Genomic DNA, 25,571 nt, shown 5'->3' with positions numbered 1-25,571 from the left:
GGTCGGACCCTGGCTGGTTGGAATTGAAAGCACAAAGCCCGTCGAGCTGGAAAATCTGCTCGGCACACCCACACACACACCCGCCTGCAGAGACGCTGAAGTAGCACGGCTGCGCTCGCTTCTTTTCTGTTGTTGTTGTTGTTGTTGGACAGATTGTGTGACTGCTTTTATTTTCCAACGCAGTTTTCTCCAAAAAGCTACCAAAAAAAACAAAAACAAAAAATGAGCAAATTCTCGCAATTATTCAAGGGGAGCTCCAGCTCGAGTTCATCCGGCTCCTCGAGGTCCAAACACCACCGGTCACGGGGAGGACCTTCGCCCCAGGAGGCCATCCACAAACTCCGCGAAACGGAAGAAATGCTGTCGAAGAAGCAGGAGTACCTGGAGAACAGAATAGAGCAAGAACTAACGATAGCCAAGAAGCACGGCACGAAAAACAAGAGGGGTATGTTGTTGTTGTTTTTTTATACTGGTCTGTCCCAGGAGAAGTGCAGCGACACAGTAGGCCTTCAATCTTGTGCACTGCATCTTAAAAAAAATAATATATATAAAAAAAAAAAAAAAAAATGCGTATTTCTTTTCACATTTGCATGCGAATTTCAAAGTAAAACTCCTTGCGGATATTAAAAGATGCTCAACCCCTTTCAGACGTCGTTGTTTTGCTATTTCCTGATTTTCCTCTGTTTGTTGTTTGATTAAGTTGTCACGTAAAGCGACACAAAACAGGCGCTGGTGGCTTTAATTGAATAGGACACGTGCGCCGTTCGATTTATAAATATTCAAGCGGATGAATTTATGGCATTAAAACACAATCAATCCGACCTGCTAAAAATACGATGGTTAACTCTTGAAACTCAACACTGTTGTGCTAGAAGTAACAACACTGCAAAAGGGGAGTAGCGTTTAGTGAAACCTGAAAGGTTCCTTCGCTGTACAAAAGAACCTACTCGGTGCGAAGTGTTTTCTTAGACCGGGATGAAATGACGAAGAGAGAGGGTTGTTTATGTTTGACCTGTTCCAGCCGCCCTGCAGGCTTTGAAGAGGAAGAAGCGCTTGGAGCAGCAGCTCGGCCAGATCGACGGCACGCTGTCCACCATCGAGTTTCAGAGAGAAGCTCTGGAGAACTCGCACACCAACACGGAGGTCCTGAAGAACATGGGCTTCGCTGCCAAGGCCATGAAGAAGGTCCACGAGAACATGTAAGGAAAAGCTGGTGATGCAAAACGTGGAGGCAGATTGAAGTTTAATCACATTAGGGATTGAGATTCCCCCCCCCCCCCCCCCCCGTTGAACACTGATTCATTTAAATTTGGACCGAAGACCAAACAGTGTGCAACAGAGATTCATTTCAAAGACGATTGGTGTTACCATTTTAAATAGGCAAGACATATTTAACAACCATATATTTAAACAAAAGGATTAATAGATTATGGTAAATAATGTTTAGCTGCAGCTGTAACCCTGATGGATGTTATATGTGACAATTCCATAGGAGGAATCCCAAAATATCTTTTCCAACAAAAGCCATGTTCGTGTGTTGACAATCTCTCCATTGCCTCTGATGCTGTTTGTGGTTCTTATCTACCCACAATTGCACTGAATTAATGCATATGCACACGGTATCTTTTTTACTGTGATAATTTGACACTATTTATAGTTATTTGTTTAGAATTTAAAAAAAAAAAAAACAAGTAAGGGTGTTGTTTTATGTGAGGAAAGATTTCATACTTGAGTTTTCAGTGATGTTAAAATCTGTTTTTATCTCTCTTCTCTCGCTCTCAGGGACGTTAACAAGATAGATGATCTGATGCAGGATATCACCGAGCAGCAGGAGGTGGCCCATGAGATCAGTGACGCCATCTCCAGGCCTTTCGGCGAGACATTTGATGAGGTTGGTACTTTTTTTTTTTTTTTTTTTTTTTAGTGTCTCCGTCGTTTTTTGCGAAGTTGTTTTCTTTCTTGTTTCTTTGGCACAGATTTTGAAATATGCTCGTCACTTCCTGTGTGTCGCCTGTTAATCTTGTGCTTTGTTAGGACGAGCTGCTGGCGGAGCTGGAAGAGCTCGAGCAGGAGGATCTCGAGGAAAGCATGAAGAGTATGGGAGGACTGCCCAGCGCTCACAGCTCCAGACTGCCTTCATCACGACCCAGTCAACGCGCAAGTAAGTCTTTAACGCTGGATGGACTATTAAAGGGCAGATTACTTTTTTCAACCAGAACTGTTCATCTTTCAACATTTACAAGACACTTTAACTACTTTACCTGCAGAATACAAGTATGATTTAAAAAAAAAATTTTAGAATTGTGAAAAAGTGGTTGGTGCTACCAAAATTACACAATCATTTATTTTAAAAGCGCACATTTTTTTTAAAACATGTTTGTACTTATTTTATGTTTATTTTATAAATTTTTCATATTCTTAGTTTGAACATTTTTAAATCACAGACAGTGATGTAAACACTTTTACCAACATATACTTGGATATACATGCATTTAGAGTAAACACACGCTTGTTGCAGGAGCGGGAGGAAGCTAGAAGTTTTTACAAAGAGTTCTTGGCGAGATCAACATGATTACATTAATAAGGACAAAAGATACCATGGTTCATGCAAACACAACATAAGATTAATAATCTGTTTTTGAGTGTGGGGGAAAAGTGTTTCTTGCATCAATAACAGAATAGAGTAATAGACTTAATAATTAGCTGCAACTTTGATAAAGGTTCCATAATAATTTGACAGCAATGATCGTTAACGGTTTCCTACCTCTTTTTCTTTTTTCTTTTTTTTACAGCGACCAAGAAAAGGGTTGAAGAAGATGATGACATGCGTATGCTGGCCTCCTGGGCTAATTAACTACATTAAGACAGCCTCCCACTTAGAGAAAGCAACACAAAAACTCTTTATATATATATATATATATATATATATATATATATATATATATATTATTGTTGAAGGTTTTTAGGGAAAATGAAGATCATTATTTTAATTTTTTTATTTACTTACTATCGAACTAGTTTGTAATGTCACTTTACTAATTATATTTATCAAGAAAGTAAAAATTATAAATGAAGGAATTAAGAAACTATTTTAGATTTATGTTCCATGTGTCTTTTGTTTTCGTACAGTAATCCTTCTTAATTATAAAGAGCACTCCTTTTCATTTTATCACAGAGGGTAGAACTGTATTTCACGCAGCTGTAAATAATTTCTGATTTTGCAATAGTGTTGTAAATATATTGTTTCGGCAATAAAACCGTCTCCCATAAGTCATCTCAAAGTATTTTCTTAATTTCTATTTTTATGTGCTGTTCTTCTATATTATTATAATGTGACAATTTGTCCTTTTTGGGGCGAGTGAAAATGGTTTTATTTTTCTGGTTAAATTTGTTCAAGTAGTAAATACCGTGGGTTTTAAATAGGGTTTCCGTTTCCACAGCGTTTCCTCTCTTTTCTTTGTATTTACGTCCCAACATTCGTGCGGCATTTTTGCATCCGGTTTCCACACGTCTCACTTTTATTTTGAAGGATGCCACCGGAAGTAGCGTCTTCACATTCCGATTCCGGTTATCCGGTAACTTCCCGGTGAACTAGCCGCTCTAAACAAGACACACACAAAAAAAACACGAGCCGGATTAAGAGTATGGAAGTGAATAAACCACTGCAGACGGCAGGTGAGGAGGTCCTTTTTATCATCTACTTAAAAGAAAAGATCGTTTTTGAGTTGTTAAACCAACACGGGGCGTTTCCGGAGCTATTCAATTTAGCATAAAGTTAGCTTCACTGTTTACAGTCCAAACATCTGAACCGGATTTCGACACGTTTCACACGTAGCTGCTATAAACTAGAAGCAAGTGGCAATTAACGTTTCGTCTGAGTTTAGATTACACTTTTGTTCAACTTTTAAGACCTTTGCTTTAACTAGAGGTTGTGGATAATTAATTAAGGAAGCGAAATTAATCCGCTTCAGTGAGTTACATTATTTAATCAGACGGACAAAAGTTACACATTTGAAAAGTTTTCTTGAAAACTTCTCTATTACACAAATAACTTCCTATTTCAAATAATTTCCAAATAACTTCCTATTTCAAATAACTTCCAAATAACTTCCTATTTCAAATAACTTCCAAATAACTTCCTATTTCAAATAACTTCCAGATTACTTCTTAATCTGGGAAAGTACAGATAGTATGAGTAGTATTTTATTTAATATCCTCTCCTTTTAGAATAGATTTTTTTTATTTTTTTTAATAAACTTTTAGATAACAGCTTCCGCACATGATGATTGACAGTTTCTAATTGATTCATCTTTCTTAATGAATCAATTTGCTGTTTGGGCCTAAAAAAAAAAAAAAAAAAAAGGTCAGAAAATGGTGAGAAATGTTGACCACGGTGTCTTAAAGCCCGATCAAGAGTTCACGACCAAATATATATTTCCTGTATTATCGCGGAGGATTCAAGGAACCCGAAAATATTCACATCCAAGAAGCTGAATTCAAATAATTTGACCTCTTTTACACACACAAAAAAAAAAAAATGAACCAAAATATTGATTTGATTAATTAACAAATCAGTTAATCCACTAATTGTTGCTCTATTGGCCACATGGCATCTTTGTTTTTAAAAATTTTTTTTTTTTTTACATTAAAATATGTATAAACTCATTGACGCTGTACTTCATGGATTTACTGACTGTAGCCGTGGATGCTCCTGGACCAGAAGAGGAGACCAGGAAGGCGGCAGCCGCAGCCCCGGTACCTCACCGCCTGCCTGAAGTTCGCCTGGTGGTGGTGGGCTGGAGGTGGCCGGGGAAGAGCCTGACGGGAAACACCATCATAGGCAGAGAGGAGTTTCGCTTGGAGCGAGCGGCCGAGTTCTGTGTCAAGAGGGAGACGGAGGTGGACGGACGCCAGGTGACCGTGGTGGACACCCCGGGCTGGTTCTCCGCCCAGGATACACCGCCTTCCTACAAAGAGGAGCTGGTCCGGGGGGCTTCTCTCTGCCCTCCGGGCCCACACGCCTTCCTGCTGGCCATCCCCGTCGGCATGTTCACAGAGGTGGACCGTGCTCGCATCGAGGAGCACGTGAGCCTCTTCGGGGAGCACGTGTGGAAACACACGATCGTGGTGTTCACCTGGGCGGAGATACTGCGGACCATTTCCATCGAGAGGTACATTCGCAGGGAGGGCAAAGAGCTGCAGCGGGTGCTGGAGAAATGCAAGCGACGGTACTTTGTTATCAACAACTGTATATTTGGGGAGCACCCACAGGTCGGGCGCTTAATGGAGAAGGTGGAGAAGATGGTGGCGGAGGAGGGGGGGCACTACGATCCAGAAGGGGGGGAGAAGGAGAAGGAGAAGGAGAAGAAACCCGCGGATGAGAACCGGAATCCAACCAGAGACGCGGAGGAGCTCGGGGCCCAGCCCAAACAGAACTCTGGACCGGGATTGTTAAAAGCCGCGGAGGTGGAGCCGCTTTCTAGTGAGTGACGACTTTGTCCCCATCAGTCTCAAAAGAACCTGTGAAATGAATTCACATCAAAGCAAATAATCAATAGTTTTATGATCACTTGTGACCTTATTCTGCAAGTTCTCCTCAGCTCTGCCAGGCTTCACAGCGACTTTCGGCTCGTTGTTTTGATTTTCAGTTTTGGTTCATTCTCGTTGTCCTCACCCCCTCCCCACTCCTCCACCCGTTGTTTTCCGATGCTGTAAGCAGCTGTTTGGGCACCTAAAGCTAAAAAAAAAAAACCAACAACCTGCAGACAGAGAAAGTTAGCGACCACCCTGTGAATTTGTTGGAGCATTTAGAAGCTAAAGAGTCGGACATTTCCTTCAAAACTGGGTAGAGACCAAAAACAGAGCAAAAAGAGAGAAAATGTCAGACTTGCATTCACCAGCTGGCCTGAGATATGACTCCAAGTAACTTCTAAAACCAAACAAGGAACTAAAAGATGCAAAAACACATCTCAGAGGTGAGTCCACCTGCAGAGTCAGTGTGATAATCACTGCGTCGTCATTTAATCCGGTTTCATATTGACGAAAGCTGCTTTAAGGAAGTAAAGTTGTTACATCACGGGACCAATAAGGAAGATGGACCTGTTGGCCTTGGTTTATCTTATCGCTGCTCTGTGGCGTGCTTGTGCTTTAGATTGCAGCAGTGATTGTGCACCATGCATCTCAGCACCTTTCCTTCCTCGCCCCGTCTCCGTAGCAACTAAAGGACAGCAAACCATCATTCCTTCCTCTCTGACGTCACCATAGTAACAGTATCAGCATAAGTAGCCGTTTATAAGGCTGCATCGGTATTCAACTCGTTTTATATGTAAACTGGAGTTCTGATGTGAATTAATAATGTTTTGCACGAGTTAAACACAGAAAATGACGTTACATTAATGAATAATGCACGTTTGGTTTTAGATTAACAAGGCGCTGCTCCCGGCGGTCGGACCCTCAAGCTGACGACGAGCGGAGCCTCCACCCGGCTGCTGTGACGAGAAAGAAAAGGGGTAAATAACTGAAACGTTACAGAACGTACAAGCCAGTGATTCATTTAACTTATTTTTTTTATTTTTTAATCAGACCCGTTACTGTGTGTTTTAGTTGCGTGCACTCTTCCTCACTGTGACACAGGCGGCCTTTTCCACACAGCTGCCTTTTTTTTTTTTTTTTTTTTAATTATTATCGCTGTCCAAAGTTTTATTTTCCCCTTTTAAGGTGTAAAAGATATTTGGATGTTTTGTAATTTTGTCTTGAGGGTCGTGGCTATAAATCGAAAGACGCTGTTACACACAGACGGTCGCCGTCATCGCTGGTCAACGTACACGACTCGGCGGATACCGGTGTTAGAACTGCACTTAGTAAACTGTCACTATGACACTCTGTCTGACTGACGAGGGAGTTGCTCTTCAAAAGATTCCCGTTCGTTGTGACCAAACTGTAAATGCTTTTCTCCTGCTGCGAAGTTTATTCCACACTTACGTGTGTTCATCTGTAAAGCACTTGTTGTTGTTGATTTATGTCTGTTGTGTGATTTTGTTTCATTTAAACAGATGTTTCAGATGTTTGTGTTACTGTGTGGCAGAAAGGAAAAACTGAAATTAAGGACAGGATGTGCAGAACTTCCGAGTAGTCTACGAATATGTTAGTCAATAGTTAAATGAGTTTGATCATATCATTTTCCAATTTATTCACTGATTCAAACAATTATCAAATGTTAATTTTTCTCTGCTTTTTCTTTTTGTGTTGGTATTCTGATTTTAAATTAAACATCTTTGCGTTTCAGACAAAACAAGCGACTTCAGACGTCATGTTTGCCCGATTGGTATTGATTGACATTTCAGAATAAGAACAAGAATAATCTATAACCTCTATGATGAAAGTGTTTGGTAGCCATCTTCGCAGGACATGACAGGTTTGTAGGGGAACATTTGTAGGGAAATCGGACATTTCTGTCCAGGAAAATGGAAAAAGGCAGCACACGTCTTCCTGTACAACCCAAACTTTAAAAACAAAACGCTGAAGTGACTTTCTTTCTGTCGTATATTGTGTTTATGTTAAAGCCCCTTTGTGCCGACTTTGTATTTGATTATCACATTTTTTAAATTACCCAGAATAATTAAAGGCACTCTGTGGATGATTGTGACCACTAGTAGTGCTACAGAGCAGGGATGAGGGATATTACATATTTCAGTGTATTTTTGCAATAATTGCATTTTTGACATTATGAGCAAATACAAAAAAATATATATATTTTTATTTTTTATTAAAGAACAATCAATAGCAACTAAATAGCTACTCTAGTTTTTTTTAATGTCACCATAAACTCCTCAATTTACCCGAAATGTATTCAGTAAAAACTAACATTTTACAGTGGTTTGTTGTTCAGCTGAACTTATTTGCAACCAAACCGTTTCCACACATACGATGTGGCCCACCCCTACGACAGAGCAACATTTGCACGGATTCCTGCTTTGTTTATTTCATACCAGCGGATTTACAATAATCCACAGGACAAAACAGGATATAAAGTGTTTTAAAATTCATCTCTCCACCTGTTTTATGAGGCAGGACTTGTTTCAGACCTGAGGGATATAAACTGTGTTTTGTTGAGAAGCCAAAGACCGTAAACTTCGCGTTTGTTCGTTTACAGGAAAACTCCACATTTGTTTTGTTTGTTTGTTTGTTTGTAGTAACAGAAGTTTGGTGAAAACTCCAGCAGGCTATGTTTGCTCTGATTGTACAGTGAGGCTCATACATGTATACAGCCACATTTAGGCCTCTTGTGTCGGCAGCCAGCTTGGACTCATTTATCACCTTTCAAAGGTGATGGAGGCTCCTTCTCTCAGGGAGGAGTCAGCTGCTCTGGACAGACACTCGATTCTTCCATGAGGAGGCGTATCGCTGGATTTGCTTTTTTATTGGCCCTTCAAGGCCCCCTCCTCTTTTCTGAGCTACGCTGACCTCCACGTGAATCCGGTAGTGGAAGTGTAGACTAACAATAGTTACACACTGGTTTGTCCCGGTTGTCTGACCCAGCCGGATCACTGCAGTACTCGCCGGGACGCTGCTAGATTTAGTCTGAGTAAACCTGGGTGTGAGTCAGGTGATAGTGGAGCAGCTGCGAGCTCAAGATTGATTTCTTCGCCTCGGTCTTTGTAAATGTCGCGGTTCAGTCGTCACTCTTGGCCCTCAGCAGCTGCTGGTTTTCACTCTCGCCATCAGATCTGGACCTTTTTCCTTTTCTTTTTTTTTTTTTTTTTTTTTAAACTGGGATGTCTGGTGATCAAAATGGCTCCAACGGAGACCCAGCAGACCCCGAGAGCCAAAATATTAAGCAACTGAATTAAAACCACTTATCGTAGGAATTTTTGTACACCGTTGGTCTGTTCTTAAAGAGCTGTTCACAAACACTGGTACAGATGTGGGTCACACCGGGTTAAATATCACGCATGTCAATTAAACTCTTTATAAAACCACAGCGACACTATGAAAACATTAAAAAAGTGACATGGCTGATGGATAAATATATCGGACACTGACAGAAACTGCTGCTCGGCATGCAACCTAATATGCCTTTGTAGCACGCGTTGTCGTGCGTTGACCCTGTTTTGTTTTGTTCCCGTGATGCATTTCTCACTGCGGCATGCGATTCAAGTTTCACTTAATACATTTGTGAACAAAGAAGAGTCGCCTCTGTGGGCTTTTGCTGCTGCGCTCTTTGTTCTCCTGCAGCTTACAGTCACGTTGGGCAGAACTAGTTCGCTTGGCTTTGGATTAAAATGGAACGGCTTTATTTTGAACGAGAGCTGCACTGTCAAAATAAATGTTTTGATCTGCTGTAAGTCTGCATCCTGTCCCTTAGATATGTAACAAATAAAGACACTCAAGAGTTTCGTTGGTCCGATTTACTTCTTTTATTTATTGAATTATGTGTTTGGGGTGATTTTAGATCCTTGGGCCACATGTGCTGCAAAAAACGTATTATCTTATTGGTTTAAATAGGAGCGACAGCTTTAAAGCTTAAATTATATTATATTATATTATATTATATCAATTCAACTTTCCCCTGCTTTTTACATAGTAAAGGGAGTGTGGGTGTCATATTAGAGTCATCCGAAATGTCGTAAAAATGTCATACTGTAGTATGTTGTCCAAAATGTGACAAAAAAATGTCATGGTATGTGGTCGAGCATATCAAAAAAATATACGATAGTATATCATCCAATATAAGTGTTACATGTCTTTATTAAAATGTATTAATTTAGAGGGAGAGTTTTCATGAAATATGGCTGCTTCAGACCTAAATACGAAGAGCAGCTGTATTCTCTAGTTTGGCCACCAGGTGGCGGTAAAACATCAGCTCGCAGCAGCAGCTTGATTCACAGCTATGACCTTACTTACAGTAGAGATATTAAGTCGATTTGGGGAATATAACTGCTGGCTGTTAAGTTATTAACACCCACGTATTGGTTATAGGTAAAACATGCAGAGCTCGTATTAATTAATTCCTTACTCTCTGAGTCAAAGCATCAGTTCTGGTGCCACAACCATCCCATTTTAATTCTCTTTTGCACAACTAGTCTTTACTCCGTTGACACACGACTCAAGTCTGACAGCTCGCTCGATAATCCTCTCCTCCGTCCTCAAATCTCCTTCATGCCTTTTTTTCCCCTTCGCAGCCCGCTGAGCTCGGCTCCATCACTTCCCCTCTTCCGTCTTGTTTACTCAGCTTTCTCTCCATGCTGCTGTGTGGAGCTCCATCTCTTCAATCTGCACAGAAGCATTTCGTCCATCTACCTGATTCAAGGATTTCACATAAACCGGGCACACAGCAGTTTTCACTGTCACGCTCACTTTCAGGGGCCCGAAGAGAACGATTTTGGTTATAAAACAGATGTGTGACAAAGATCCTTGCCCCCCCCCCCCCAAAAAAAAAAAGATCATATTCTCATTTGTTTTGGTTTGCATGTTCAATCTTTTAATTTATAGGCATATCACTTTTTATTACAGCTGTTCGGTTTCTCTGCAAATAAAAATAATAATTTTGTGTCGAGGCACCAGGCACACACAAACGCACGAGTGGCTGTTTTTTAAACAACATTGTTTATTATTTCAAATGTAATCAAAACAACAGTAGTTACAGAAATTACAGACAGCTATGATACTGAGTGATTTTGAGTCTTACTGTGTGCTATGAAGTGTCATGATAAGATAAAATCAGGTCACAGCTGGAAGAAAACTCCAATTTCTTTACACGAGTGTCGCTGAATCTGCGACTTTCTCATCTTTTAATCCAACTCGTAAGAGAATAAAGCAGCTGACTATAGCTCAACAACACCGCTATGCTGCTCTTCATCATCTAAAATAACACATTAATAAGAGTGGGAGTGAAAGCCATCAGTCACGTCCTTTCTGCAGGTGACTTCCTGTTTCTACCATCAAACTGTTTGAGCCACTCTCTCTGACTGCATTTACACAGTGGATATAAAAATTTAAAAAAAAAAAAACACTTGCAGTTTCAGGTGGCAGCGTGCAACAAGCATTTCTCCAGAGGGATCAGTCGAACAATATTTTTTCAAAGTTTATCTGTCGGTATGGAGAAACCATCGCTCTATTAATTGATCTGGTCGACGCCAATTAGACCATAATGGTTTATTTCTGAATGGCAGTATGTGTCATGATTAAAACAGCCCGAGAGTCTTTCATTTAGTGTCTACACATGATTCGTATAAGCATCTTTGGGTGTGTAGTGATTTGACAAGTTACGACACGAAACAAATGAAAGCGGCACATCTGGATATTTTACCCCTGTGTCATGGCTCCGCCCCTTAATTGGGTGAAAACGGCTTCTAGAAATTTGACTGCTGCTAAATATAAAGTCTGAGATCTAATGCCAGTTTAATAGCAGAAAATAAGAATACAGGATTGTGTTTTATCTACTAGAAGCCAAAATCCTGTTGCCAGGCAGGCAAATAATTATGTTATTGCGGATCACAAATCAGCGTTGTTGATGAATGTCCTTGCAGTCCGCCTCCATCATTGTGGAAGAATGACCTCATCCATTGGTTTGAGGTGTCATATCCAGACATCTGCAACTACCTTATTGAATCTCCAGGTAATGTATATCAAACATTCGTCACTTTTTCTGATGTTAAGACACTTTATTTTGAATTCTGTCCAGCGCAACGTTCCTATAAACTGAATACATCGCTAACATTAACATGCTTTCATCAATAAAACACAGCAGCTTATCGCCACGGCGTCATTCGTTTTTCCAATTTGGCACCGGCCCTTTTACGGCGTTTGTTTTCACCCAGAAGAAGGTGTGCTCGTTCTGACGACAGCTAAGTGATGTTTGCCTGCTCTCATGAAGCAGGAAAAGCAGCGGTGAAACATTTCTTCAACGACGGCTCAATTATATCAAGTGTCCCGGTCAGCCGAAACAACAAGCGAGCACGTTCAATAGTCTCGGCTTCATGGAATAGTCATTTTTAATGTTATCATTCACACCTGAACAAACTAACTAAGACCCAAGGGGTCGTTTAAAAACACAGATGTTCTAGTGGTATTTTAAGGAAACTCCAGAGATTCCTCCAAAGATTTGGATGAAAAATATTCCGTCTGCTGCACAAATTCAACCCATTTCTGGCCTTTTGAAGCCTTGAAGCCTAATATATAAATAATTATGGAATTATTTTTTAGAAGAACACTAATCATAAGTAAGGAATTGAGCTAATGACACCGTAATGACTTGTGGGAGAAATGTACTGACTTTGCATTTCATGAGAGAAGTTGACACTTTTTGAATGGCAATCTATTGGGGCCAGCGGTTTTTTTTGGAGCCAGACCCTGGTGGTCATCAGTGGTATTACGCTTAAAGACACTTTCGCATTGGCCTCACTTTTCACACCAAGTGTCTATTTCCATTTATGGTTGCGACTATTTGGGTACTAGCCAGCTGCCATCCTGCCTGGTTACGGTTTCTAAGCTATGATTGGACAGTTGCTGTTAGGGGGAGGGGCTTAGCGAATGGTTCATGGTTACGTCTGTGATAGTTTTACACGACATTAAAAATGGTTGCTAAACACCAATAAAACATCTACAGTTACCACGACGGGCTGACGGCAGCTGATTGGTGAGGCGTGGGGGAGACTGAGGTAAATATATCTCACTCAAACGCTGATTAGTCTTTGGTCTCAATGTGATGGAGACGAGGTGTACAAAATTTAAATCCAGATGATGTTATTTTAATGCGTGGAACTGAACGGATGTAATATTGCACGTATTGTTTTTCAGTAGAATTCCAGGATGTTGAGCTTTAGTGTCTCTAAAAATGAGTCTACAATCATTGGTGTAAAAACATGGTTTAACAGTAGAGATGAGCGTTTGATTTGGGTATTGATCCGTGACAGCAACGATGGGAACAGTATTCACATTTAAGTAAAAAAGTAGAGAAAAAAAGGCCACTCATAAAAAAGGAAAACAGTTTCTCAGTACCTTCGCTGCTATTCTACAAATGTTTGCCATGAGTTACCTGAATCTGCAAATGTTTTGGCCTCAGTATGTACACTATTATGTTGACACAGAAGAGCCAATCATAACTATTAATCATGAACTGGTTATGGAAAAAGAAACCACATTGCGAAAATCAATAAAAACTCCAATCAGACCAGTGTGTTTTCTGGCTCACAAACTGTATCCAGATAGCTCTGATTCAGATCAATAAGAATCAACGGTGCAGAGCCAGCTCGAATATATGCACCCATAAAGCAGGTGGATATCCAATTACTACTGTAAACGGCTCTCCTGTAGTCACACACACATGAATCACTTACACTTCAGAAAATATATTCACACTCACAAGCGCCTGTCTTGTAATTTTGCATTAGTACCACATGTCAAAGGAAAAAAAAAAAAAAGTGCAAACTCTAGTCAGGGACAAAATGGCACGGCCGTAACGAAACCAATGCAAAAGTAAAAAATAAAAAAAAGAGAATAGTGTGCCCATCACCCATTAAAAAAAAAATAAAAATAAACCATTGAGATAATCTCAGTGAACAAAAACCATCTGACAAACCAACTAAACATCGATCCAACAGCGGTGCCGAATGTTCAGAGCGTTACTCCCAGCTGCGATTGATCGCAGTGACATCAGTTCAGCTCACGTCATGTCATGTCGCACAGCCGCCGCCTCTCTGTGCACAGCGCGCTGTGGAAAAGTCAATTAAGCCTGCTATGGTATTGAAAAGCAATACCGACGGTCTATACAGATAATTGTGCCAAACCCAACATACTGAAAGAAAAAGAAGTAAAAACCTGATGGATATACAAAGGCCTATACTGTATAACCCCACCGACAATAAAGTGGAAATCTCTGTTCACATATTCTGTATTGTTTCTGAAAATATATATTGTATAGTTCACCCTGCTCCCCCTCAGACACACCAGCATCCAGTCCAGGCAGTCAGGCTGTACAATCCCTCCATGGCAACATGACAGCAGCCGCGCCGACTCCTAACCAATGCCGACTGAGTCGATGACGTCGATGTTGTTTCCTCCGTCTGTCCCCCGGCGGGTCAGTTCCTAGCCAACAGGAGCTGAACAGTGTGTTTGTCTGGGATCAGTTTTGAGGGCTCTCTCGCTTCCTCATGCCGCTGGCTGCTGTATCCAGTCTCATCTGGCACTCGATGGGCCGATTCCACAGTCTTAACGAGTCATTGTGTACACTGGGCTCCTCCGGCGACGAGCAGATCCTGGAGGCTCCCGATGAGAAGTCCCAATGGAGCAGGAGGGAGAAGGGGCGTGGGTGGGTGCGTGGGGAGGGAGGGAAGGGGGAGGCGGTAGGGGCGGAGGGGGGTGGGATGGGGCGGGCAGCGGTGAATGCGGACGCCGCCTCCTCCCTCAGCACTGCTCGGACTCGATGAAGCCCTCCTTCTCCTGCCCCACAGGCTCCACCTCCGCGTAGGCTGGGTGACCCGAGCCCCGGCGAAACTTCATGGCCGGCCACCTGCTCGGGCGTCTCTGTAGGGGTGGGCGGGAGTTTGGGAGGGAGATAAGGAGGCATCAAGGTCAAAGGTTAAGGTTAGAGATGAGGAGCGCCAGACTGTCCAATATCCCTTCCCATTTACCTTCTGCCCTTGATTAGAGCGTCTGACTTTCTGAGTGGGATTATTAGGCTTTATACGGTGCCGAGAAATTCACACATTTTGTAGGTGAAAAATTGACTCGACATGCTGCGGTGATAAAGCAAAAAGACATGATGATTGGGAACTGTCCAAAATCTCATGTTTTTTTTGGACACTATAGGGGAAATTGAGTGTGTATACATGTGACCTGTTAGGATGACGTCATCGTCATTCACACAAAGATGACCACGTTAGTTATTTCAGTCTGACACGCACCATCGTGTTGCCATAAAACACTCCAGGGAGCCGTGATTCCTCGCCTTTGTTGCTTATGACTTCTTACCAGAAACCACAATCTATTTTTGTCACAGGATATACATCTGATAAGTGAGCAGTTCAATCAACAAGTGAATTTTTTTTTTTTTTAATGCCTGAGAGATAGAACAGAATAAAGTAAAAAAAAAAATATATATATATATATATAATTAATTTTTTTCCTAAAGAAACTTCCTGAGACTCTCTTCAAGGGATTTTTGAATATTGAAAATATTCCCTAACACATGTGCTATTTACTCCTGTTTCTGCAAAGTTTACAAAATGCTGATGTTTCTGCTATTTTAGACATTTTTTTTTTTTTTTAGCACAACAGTAAATGTCAAATGTTTTGGGTTTGCTGCACATTGTGCTGAGACTTCATTTTAGCGTGAACAAGATCCCCATCATCAAGTCCCTGTGCGTGAAAATGACCTGGTGATATTGAAAACAAGAACAACCTGGAACTTGAGAAGTTGTCATTTGTTTTTATATGATGTTTGAACATCGCTCGGTGCACTACGCTCTCATCAGCAACTTCTCATCCTCAGGGAATTCACATTCATTAATGAACAGACTGTGTGCACTAAGTTTCATCATCTCCGTCTGAAAATTTTGATGCATATTTATGAGCCAGGAACAGAGGAATAAAGTGCACTGAGCTGAGTGTTTTGTTTTTTTAATAAATATTTTCTTACTATTACACCAGAATGTCCGAAGGTCTAAAAAAAAAAAAAATTCCTTAAAATAAATGGTTTGTACACATTCCTAATTTAATGATCACATGCTGGTAAACAACATATGTCTGCGTTTTTGAGAAATTAGTTTGGTTTATGAGAACACTAACATTGTGAATGTTGTTCTCCAGCAAAAGAAGATAAGGGAAAATATGCTATAAATTATTTATCATTGTATATACGCATACATATCCTCATCCCACGGGAACATAAACAAATATTTTTCTGTTTTCCTTTCTTTGTTTCTTTAATAGGTAAACTAATTTGTTGGGTATACTCAGAACTTCTGGCTGATGTTGGCTTAAATGGCAAAAGTCTGAAACAGAAACTGCGGACCTTGAAAACAGCTGTCAAATAAAGAACTTTAAATTGTTAGATCTGAACCGACCTTATGACAACACACTTTACTGAACTTATTTTGTTTCCACGTCGACGATCATCTTTCCTTCTCAGTTAATTTTTATTCTGGAGTCAGTCAGTCGAGCCCGCAGCGTCGGGCCGGGCGGTTGGTGTCGCTGCTCACCTCGATGAAGAAGATGCTGGCCGCAGACGTCGGGTGATGGTAGATGTAGACGGTGATCAGCACACCGGCGATCATGATGAGCATCACCAGCAGGATGCCCAGGATCAGACCGGTGTGCAGAGGATGTGAGCCGGGAACCCTGTCCACAGCGCTGTCAGCTGGCATCACTGGAAAAAAACCAAACCAAACAATCTGTCAGAACCCTTTTAAACTGAGATACTTAAAAATAATAATCATAATAATAAAAAAATAAAGATTTTAGAGTGCAGGGATTAGTGGTTTAATTATTACTCTGCTTCAAATGCTGTGATATTCTGGATACAAGCGTTCACCAAATGTTTTTTTGTTTGTTTTTCTACTTTTATTGCAGTTTTGAAGTCGACCAGCAGGGGACACTCATCATTCATCAATACACTCCTTTCAAACACGAACCAATATGACTAAAAGTTCAGATTTTGTTAGATGTCAGCACTTAAAAAAATAAATAAAAAAAAATAATGCTTTTACAGTGAAACTTCTGCTGCCGCTCTCTTGTAGCTGCGTATGTTTGAAAATAGTTTTCAGTGAATTTAATCGGGATTATTATGTCCAAGAAAAGATGATTAAAGGGACATTTCTCATTGTTTGACAGCACACTCAAAGTTCAGGGTTAAACTGGGTCTTCAGCACTCTGCAGCGCGATTGTTCTGGACGTCCGTTTAGGTATTCACGAGCCGCTCTCCTCTCCCACAAGTAGGAGGAAGAGTTCATCCCGCGTCAAGGTCAGCGGTGTAGGGTCCTGACAGGAGGAGGAAGCAGGTCCACAGATAGAGAGAGAGAGTCCTATTGAAGCCTGCGGTTGTGGCACTGCAAACTGAAGAGGCTGTATGTAGTGACTACATAATAAGTCCGTCCTTCAGCGAGAGCCTTGGAAGTCGTGCGTAAAAGCACTCCATCGGATCCATGTTCGAACCTCAAAGTCGACCCGGCAGGTGTTCTCAAAGAGTTCTTTTGGGTAGGTAGGTAGGTAGGTAGGTATATACTTTATTAATCCCCAAGGGGAATTAAAAAAAAAAAAAAGTGAAGACGGTAACAGCATCCTGTCAACCTACTGGGAATCTTTGTGTTCATCTTCGTGTGCGCAATTTCGTGAAACACGCACGCACACGAAAACTTTGAAAAAGAATTTCACCTGCAATTTGTCTCGCATAGCTGTGGATTTCTTCTCCGGTGCCCCTGTGACAGACCTCCCCCCCCCCCCTCCCCCGGGCTCCTCCCTCGCTTTAATTAGCAGCTGTAAGCGAGAGGCTGGTTCCCCCTGGCTCCCTGCCTCATTGATTTCCAGCCCACACAATAAACCGGGGTTGGTAATCAAACCTGTCCAATGAGTGTGGGCAGTCACTGTGAATGTGCAGCTCTGTAAAAAAAAAAAAAAAAAAAAGCCAGTGAAGCCATTATGTGCAGACCATTACCGGAAATGGAAAAAAAAAGAAGAAGAAGAAGAAAAAAAAAAGGATAAATTGTGCTGAAACAAAACAACTGATGAGCTACAATGCCAAACAATTTTCACCGTGCAATTTGGTTTTAAATAAAGTGTCAGTCAATTTAAACATAGGATGTCAGGAGTCCTATAATTTAGAGACAAAAACAACCTGGGAGAGAAAACGACATTATGACATTCTCGCTCTCTCTAATAAACACAGTCTGTTTCTCTGTGGGTTTTTTTCCCCCTCAGAAAACCATTTTCCCTCTGTGCTTATTGGTCGTAGCTGCACAGTCCAAGAGACATCTCCTGGTTCAGCTGGAAGCCCAAACAGGCTGTTAGTCCAGGAGGGGGAGGTGGGAGGGGGGTGCTTTGAGCTAAATGCTAACATCAGCATGCGAACATTTTAATTGATCACCAGCATGTGTATTATTTTGATTAATTATTAGCATGTATACCGTTTTGATTGATCATGATGTGCATGTAAATTGTTGTTTTTCACTATATAAGTTCAGCATCCTGGCTTGCCAGCAGTAGCATTTGCTTATTAGCACAACAAAGAAAATCTATAAATAATAAATAATAATAATGACTAATAAAGCTACAATTTGATGACAGATTATATAAACCTCGACCTGTTGGTGGTTATAGATATGTGAAAGCTCAAATCAGTGAATCAGATCATCCTTGGGTATAGAGTCCTTTCAAGTTATTGAGACATTTCTCTTAAAATCTCAAATGTCAACCTCAAGGTGGCGCTAGAGGACAAGTCAGTGAGTCCCCAAAGGAGAGGATTTATCCTCTGTGGAACAGATACTTTCATCGTTGTCTCCAAAAATCTGCATTTCTATTTTTCCAAATATTTTTCTTGTCTAAAATTACAGAGCAAATTTTAAAAAGTCAAAAGGAAAAGCCTTGAAATTGCTTGTTTTGTCCAGACATTTAATTTATTATTTCATAATTAGAAAAAAACAGCAGATTTTTTTTTTTTTTTTAAATGCTGGAATTTGTGATTTTTTTTGGGGGGCGGCATTTTTACCACAGAAATAACACTGAGGCAGCTTTAGCTGTTCAGTCTGGACCAAAACGACAGACTGATGGCTAAAAATAGTATCAACTATGTCACCACGGTCATTTCTGGGAATATTTGTCATTTTAGCTCAATGCATTCAGAATGGGACACAGATAAATGCCTTTAGCAGATTGAATCTACTCCTCAGATTTGTCCCTACGCCTGCGAGAGAGCCTGAACAGGCTGAGGGAACGCTATTGGACATCAGAGCTCTTAGACGGCAAATAAAACGCATTCGAGATTTTAAGGGAGGACAAATGAGACCGGCGGAAACCCAGCCGGGCTGTTCGTTTTCAGCTCCACATCAGTGCCACAGCGGTAACAAGAGCAGCACAACGGAGCACTTGGCTAATGGGTTTCAGGAAACTGACAATACAAACCGAGCAGACCTATAATTCAGGCTCTTTGTTAATAGGAGCTGAGGAGCAGTGTTGTTGAGCAGCAGCCTTCTGAGAAAGGGCACTTCGCTCCGGCTGTTGGTTATCAGAGCACTGGAGCTGTAATCACTTCAGCATTTCCCGCCTCAGTCAAGGTCAGATGACACCTTGGTATGACTGGCTGATATGAGATATGAACACGCTGGATCATCTAGAGACGGACTGACATGAGTTAGACTGAAACCAAAGTCTGATTAAATACACTTTTAGAAATACCCGGTATATATATTAATAACATCAATATTTTGACTTGAACAAAGACAAAGCCAGGATAATTTCATGCTTTATGTGTCACGGAGCCTTCCTCACAACTCCTTTTCGCCTTGAATAACATTATAGCCAGGTATGTGGTGATAAAGGGTTGGACGCATGGAAATTTTTTTTTTTTAAAATGCAGAGAAATATCATCACGGCGCCAGCTCGGGGGTGTTGGAGTGGTGGGAGACATGCAGCGTTTGTGTAATGAAAGTACGATCGAAGCCGCGGATTTCCAATTCCTCTCAAGCAGGAAATGAAACATTTGAGAGGCTATCTCCGAAAACTGATGGAGTTCAAAACGTTTCAGGAGTTGGGATGTTTTGGGACACATTAGCAACTAAAGCAGACTGAGAGAAATATTGAATTCTGGAGGTGCCGTATCAATTTTCAAACAGCTGGCACTGTCAAAGTAGTTCTGATACTCTGATACAATCGCTGTGAAAAAGACTGAAACCTCAGTCTCACACTGTGGTGTCATTAATGTTAACCGTTTCCTGCAAATACCATGAAGTTCCCTCACTAAAAGGAGCTTTTTGGTTTTCACTTCAATGTCTTTTGTTGACGGGACGAATGTTTGTTCCTTCAAAAATGTTAATTTCAAGTTAATTTTAAACTGAAAGGCCACAACCACATGCTTTTACTTTGTAGAAATCTGTAAAAGCAGCTAATTTCTTTTCACTGTTCTAAAATTTGGTCTTATTCTAAAAATAAATGAATGAATACATGTGATTATAATACACTCCTGGTCAATTCATTGATTAATTGAATAGATTTTAAGCTTTTCTCCGTCTCATCGAATTTAAACTGATTTCATTTTGATTTTGTGGATTTTTGTCAGATAAAATAATGAACTGAATGATGACAGCTCTAAAAAGGTCAAATTTGTCTTTATTTGCTTAATTTAATTGTATGGACAAAGAATTTAATTGATAATTGAAATATTCAGTAGCACAATCAAACATTTCAATAATCCCTTCGGGCAGCCAACTTGCTCCACGAATAATCTTTAAGAACATTCACCAATAGGAGGATTGATATTCTAAACTTTTGGCAGTACAAAGTGCACTGACTAGCGCTTCTGGAGCTCCTCCTCAGCAGAACGATTTCTTAGCACTCGTCAAGGCGTTCCTTCCACCTGACCGCTTTACGGCTCTCTTTAACTCTATGACTCAATTTAAGCACCAACTCCACGACAGCTGGGCAACACTATATGCCAAAGAAGTTCATGTGATATGGTCAAAAGCTCCAGAACACTGGGCCTTTACCACGTTGTTTGCAAGGTCAAAAAAATGAACCCTGAAACATTCTAACTTAATTCACGATGAATAACAACTGAGTAGAAGAAAGTGCTGCCTACCTGAGAACCAGTTTACAATCCCAGAGGTTTAAAGTTTTTCGATTTTTGCTCAACTCGTGAGAAGACCACAATCTTACGTAATGAAACTCTGTGCATGCGAACGTTAAAAACAAGCCACTTTAAGCTCAAATTTAAGAGGCAATTTTCATTCCAGTTTCTTGGGTTACTTTTCAGAGCCATGGCATTTTAGCCACATTAAACCAAACAAATATTATATACATGGTATATTGTGTTTTGAATAGAAACTACAATTAAATACAGCTCTAACTTTTGGCCATGCAGCCTTCCCTCACACCAGTCCAGACACTGTAATTGATCGCAGCAGCCCTCGGAGGACAGTAAAGCGTTGTGGCCGGCTGCTGGATAAAGTTTGTCAGTTAACTAAATCATAAGTCCCCACAAAAACAAACAAACAAACAAAAAAAAGTAATCAGGGACCAATATCTCAGTGCCAACATCAAACCAGCAGCCGGACAGGGAAACAAACAGAGCCATAAAAACAAAAGAGAGCAGCAACAATAGCAGTGAAAGACAGGGACCTACCCTGGTTGTCTCGGAGATGCAGAGCGATCTTGGTATCATCTGTGAGGAGACAAATAGAGAAAGAACATCAGACATAATAATCAATATTTCTCTTTGTAGTTTGTTTTTGAAGCTCTGACAATGTAAACAACTCCCCGAAGGTCCCAAATGAGATTAAGCTTCTTTCATTAGCGAACCATCTTCCTTTAAAATCCTATTAAAAATGAATGCTTTGACTATAATGGCTCAGCATCCATAATTCAGCACATAAAAGCCGTCTGGGGTTAACTATACATGTGAAATATGGAAATGTAGCGTGACCCACTTCTCGAACGGTAGCAGGCATTTACACACACACACACCATAGGATTCACATTATGCAAATTCAGCACATACACTGGCAGATATATTTCACTGGACGCTTCAATTCAAAAGGATTTTCTATTTTCAATTTTCAAAAATCGGGCAAATGCAGCAGCCTTTTAGTGTTCTGAAATGAATCATTAAAAGAGATATTATTCGGTAAGTGACTGCAAAAAATTGTGTCCAAGTCAATCCCACACCAGAGTGCGGGTCATGAATTTGGATCATTATCTCCGCTCGAGGAATAGAAGCCACGAAGGGTGCAACGCAGAGCGACTATTTGATTTTATATCTCAAAAATATCCATTTAGAGGATGGAATATATACTAGAAGTTACCAGAAATCATGTGAAATGCTTCATGTTTTGTCATTTACTTCCTTACGTATATGCGTGAATGTAAGTTTAGTTGGTCTCAAAATATAAAAATATTTGAACCATTTCCTTGAATTAATCAAATAATAAAGTAATCTGAATTCTGAAGAATTGACAAAAAAACAGCCCAGGTTTTTTTTTTTTTTTTTTTTTAAGTGGAGTTTGTCCATTCAGTAAAGAAGTTTAGAGATAAAAAAAAAAACAACAACAAAAAAAAAACTGTTTTGTGTCGCAAAATAGATAAGATATTGATTTCGTCTCCACTTAAGCGATGGCTCTTTTCTTCAGCTCGTACCTTTGTAACAATGGGAGAAGGGCCAGAGTGTCAAGTTGCTTTCAAGTGTTTAAGATTAAAAAAAAAAAAGAGAGAAAAATATTGACAAGTAACCTGCCTTAGTAGGTCATTAAGCCATTTAGCAAAACTGTAACATTGTTAGAGATTGTACATGCAATGGAAGGAGGAAAATATGTGGGAGAAAACGAGAGTCTAAATGAAAGTGGTGGACTGACAATGGCTGCGTCTCAATTCACATACGTCTGTTGGTATAAGCTAACGACCTGAAACTCTGCAACAGCTGCAGCTTCCTCAGATGACGCCATTTAAAATACTTAATGTCGGTGGTCCCTCTCTTTTTTACTACGTAGCCGTGATTGGCAACCATGGGTGAAAAGTGTCCCGTGTTTTATACTCGATTTTGGGACCATTTCGAGTGCATCATCCGGGTACTCACAGCGCACTACATTTCTACAGCACTTTTCGGTCAGTGTGAACGCACTTAAACACTCAATACAGCAAGTGTGAGTATGTTAATTGTGGCACTGTCGTCCCTGGTGCCATCAACTTTTTTTTTTTTTACAAATTTTAATGCAAAAGTTCTTGGGCATAAGTTAGTAGCAATGCTGTTACCTGGAAAGGTATACAAGAGATAAGTCACCCCTGAGCTTGTCTTTATGTGACACAGCTCCTCTGATGGGGGCTCATGAAGTATGTTTCACACCCAAACAAAACCTCCACCCATACAGACACTTTCTCCTCTCCTTGTCTGTCTCTCTTCCCCTCCCTCCCTCCCTCCCTCCCTCTGTCTCGTCCAGCTGCAGGTCGCCAACACGAGCACCAGCCACCCAGCCTGCACTCTAACTTGACCTCTGACCGCCCCCCACCCCCCGCAGCTGAAGAGACAGGTCATAGCCGGGGAAACTGATCCGCTGTACGTGTCGAACAGTCAGCTATAACAAATGCAAATACCGCAGCGCAACCTGTTGACCTCCTGGATACTGACACACACACACACACACACACACACATTTTAGGTCGCCTGTTAGTCTTCTCACCACGCCCAGGTTTGATCTGTAGGACTACTTGTAGTGTTTTGCCACACAGCCGGACAGTTTTCACACTCCTCCCTGAACCCACTGCATCCATCCTCATCGCGGCAGCCTCTCGAGCACCCCTACCGCGATGGCCTGTCCATTTAGACTCAGCCCCCCGCAAGATGATTAATGGGGGGTACGATGGAGAAAAAGGTCGGCCTCTGCCTGACTTAGCGATGAAAGTAACTGTCTTTTTATGAAAAATGAAATAATGGATGACCCAGACCTGAATCTAGAAATCCTTAAAAAAAAAAAGAAAATCTAAAAAATAGAGGGGAAAAATAACATCTATAAAATATCAGAGGAGTGAAAAAGCACTGTGGATGCTGCACTCCATCTCAGGTTACACTAAAGACATAAAATGTTCAGGGACATTTTTAAGGCTTCAGTTGGGGAAACATTTTAAAGCTAAATAAAAATGGAGCCCTAAATTAAAAAAGTAAAGCTTTCCAGGGGAACAAAATAAAAGAGATGAAAAGGATAAAAAAAAAATAAAAAAAAACGTGGACGTAAGGTTGCACAAAATATAAAGTAATGACTGCAGGAAATTGCTGCAGGAAACTAACTCGTTCTAATATACTTTAGAGTCCAACTGTCAGGGAACAATAACCTAGAAGAGCGTGATTGCCTTTCATTTTCAATATCCAAGGTCAAGACCAAAAGTCCTTGCTGAGGAACCTTCAGGAAAATCTCTGAAAATCCTTCATTCAAACTCAACGTTTATTGATCAAAGATCCAAAGTACCATCGTACCATCGTCTTACATTTATATCATGTCATTGAGCTCCATTGTGGTATAAAAACGATTAAAAACACAAATGAACGCTGCTGAAAATAGTCCCCAAAAATGCACTTTTTACATCTGTTTGAGCGTCTGCTAAAAACGACCCTCCCCATCTGTTTTAGGAAATTACGGAGACAGACTTTATATTTATAGCCCGTTTTTCAAAATCAAGATTTATGTTTTAAGACAAGGGTTTAAGTACCAGGAGCCATAGACAGGATGAGGAGGTCAGAGTATCATGTAACACCAGGGTTTTCTTTTAACATGAGGTCATAAGCAACTGAAAACACGCTACCTTACACCTTCAAACATCTTGCTACTTCTTTACGAGCTTTTTTTGGGCCATTTTCTAATTCAGTTTTTAATTTATGTGTAATGCATGTTTTCTTTTTTTTTTTAAACCAACTAAAAAAAAAAAAAACACATTTCTCCACCAAAGTTCCCATCAGACATCTTCGATCTTTCGTCTCACCAACCGGTCTAGGCAGAAGACTGCGTGGTTCTGTTGGAGGTTTTCCTCCTGTTTAAAGGAGAGTTTTTCCTTCATACCGTAGGAGGTCTTCCTCCTGTTTAAAGGAGAGTTTTTCCTTCATACTGTAGGAGGTTTTCCTCCTCCTTTAAAATAGAGGGTTTTTTTTCCTTCCAGCTGTCGCGCATGTGGGATTTGTTGGGTTCCTGTCTTAAGTGCCCTGAGATGTCGAATGTTTTCGAGTGTTTTGGTGCTACAGAAATGGGTTTATTTTAAATCCGCACACTCCACTCCACCACCTACGGTGTCTCAGCTCTGGGGGGGGGGTCCTCTCCTATCTCCTACGTCCATCTGGGACATCGCTCGACGAAGCGGCCCCTCATCGTCGGAGTCTAACCGCCAAAAATGTACAAGTCAAACTATCATTACTTAAATAAATAATTTCCCACTCCCAATAACCTCTTCTCATTGAAATTCTGTCAGATAGACGAAGAAACACAGCTAAAGCTGTATTATGTCCTTCAGAGGCTCCCCTCCTCCATACATGGGGCCTCATGCTCTTAAAAGGATGCAGTTGATTCATTCATCATCACATGGATAAGAGTGGATTTCTGAAATGACTGGTTGTCCATTAGCTCATGGTGCATCACATGAGCTACACAACACAAAAGCCAGGGGGGAAAAAAAAAACATACATAAAGTGAAGCACGTGTGCTTTCAGTATTGATTACATACACAATGTTTCATATGATGATATTCATGGTGACATAACGTGGCCTCCAACGTATGATTTGAGTACGCGAGCGGGCGCTTCCTTTCATTTTGATTCAATCCAACCACATCTGCAGCTGATTAAGATAAAGCACCTGTTTACTCAAATAAATTGCTCAATGGCAATAAAAAGG

General features: G+C 40.7%; 3 protein-coding genes across 4 annotated transcripts in view; 2 read left to right on the top strand and 1 right to left on the bottom strand.

Annotated features, from left to right (window-relative positions):
- The first annotated feature begins 94 nt into the window (after positions 1–94).
- Positions 95–3,270, top strand: chmp4c (charged multivesicular body protein 4C). The gene is made up of 5 exons (XM_069696297.1): positions 95–445; positions 1,022–1,199; positions 1,783–1,891; positions 2,035–2,161; positions 2,793–3,270. The coding sequence occupies exons 1-5, from the start codon at positions 223–225 to the stop codon at positions 2,852–2,854; spliced, it is 699 nt and encodes a 232-aa protein (XP_069552398.1). The 5' UTR covers positions 95–222; the 3' UTR covers positions 2,855–3,270.
- A 284-nt stretch (positions 3,271–3,554) lies between these two features.
- Positions 3,555–9,387, top strand: gimap4 (GTPase IMAP family member 4). Of its 2 annotated transcripts, XM_069696296.1 has the most exons (3): positions 3,555–3,675; positions 4,700–5,482; positions 6,421–9,387. In XM_069696296.1, the coding sequence occupies exons 1-3, from the start codon at positions 3,645–3,647 to the stop codon at positions 6,423–6,425; spliced, it is 819 nt and encodes a 272-aa protein (XP_069552397.1). In that variant the 5' UTR covers positions 3,555–3,644; the 3' UTR covers positions 6,426–9,387. The 2 variants fall into 2 exon arrangements, with proteins under 2 accessions (XP_069552397.1, XP_069552396.1); XM_069696295.1 differs by lacking the exon at positions 6,421–9,387 and having other exon boundaries at positions 4,700–5,490.
- A 4,969-nt stretch (positions 9,388–14,356) lies between these two features.
- The window catches only part of plxdc2b (plexin domain containing 2b), an 85,338-nt gene continuing 74,123 nt past the window's right edge, over positions 14,357–25,571 (bottom strand). The window contains exons 12-14 of the mRNA XM_069696315.1: positions 21,329–21,367; positions 16,200–16,366; positions 14,357–14,523 (exon numbers count right to left, since the gene is read on the bottom strand). Of these exons, the coding sequence (XP_069552416.1) occupies positions 14,404–14,523; positions 16,200–16,366; positions 21,329–21,367 (326 nt within the window). The 3' untranslated portion in view covers positions 14,357–14,403. The remainder of the gene's footprint in view (positions 14,524–16,199; positions 16,367–21,328; positions 21,368–25,571) is intronic.

Source organism: Brachyistius frenatus, unplaced genomic scaffold (assembly GCF_029030835.1).
Source record: "Brachyistius frenatus isolate BFR_SWC_R1_liver_20210118 unplaced genomic scaffold, ASM2903083v1 Contig_21, whole genome shotgun sequence".
NCBI classification, from domain to species: Eukaryota; Metazoa; Chordata; class Actinopteri; family Embiotocidae; genus Brachyistius; species Brachyistius frenatus.
This window is presented reverse-complemented; position numbering and strand designations above follow the sequence as displayed.

What these genes read in the sequence shown, in the direction of transcription:
- chmp4c (XM_069696297.1), top strand. Translation starts at nt 223, where the DNA reads ATGAGCAAATTCTCGCAATTATTCAAGGGGAGCTCCAGCTCGAGTTCA. An exon ending in CGGCACGAAAAACAAGAGGG is followed by an intron (nt 446 to 1,021) that starts GTATGTTGTTGT and finishes GACCTGTTCCAG; the next exon opens with CCGCCCTGCAGGCTTTGAAG. An exon ending in ACGACCCAGTCAACGCGCAA is followed by an intron (nt 2,162 to 2,792) that starts GTAAGTCTTTAA and finishes TTTTTTTTACAG; the next exon opens with CGACCAAGAAAAGGGTTGAA.
- gimap4 (XM_069696295.1), top strand. Translation starts at nt 3,645, where the DNA reads ATGGAAGTGAATAAACCACTGCAGACGGCAG. An exon ending in TAAACCACTGCAGACGGCAG is followed by an intron (nt 3,676 to 4,699) that starts GTGAGGAGGTCC and finishes TACTGACTGTAG; the next exon opens with CCGTGGATGCTCCTGGACCA.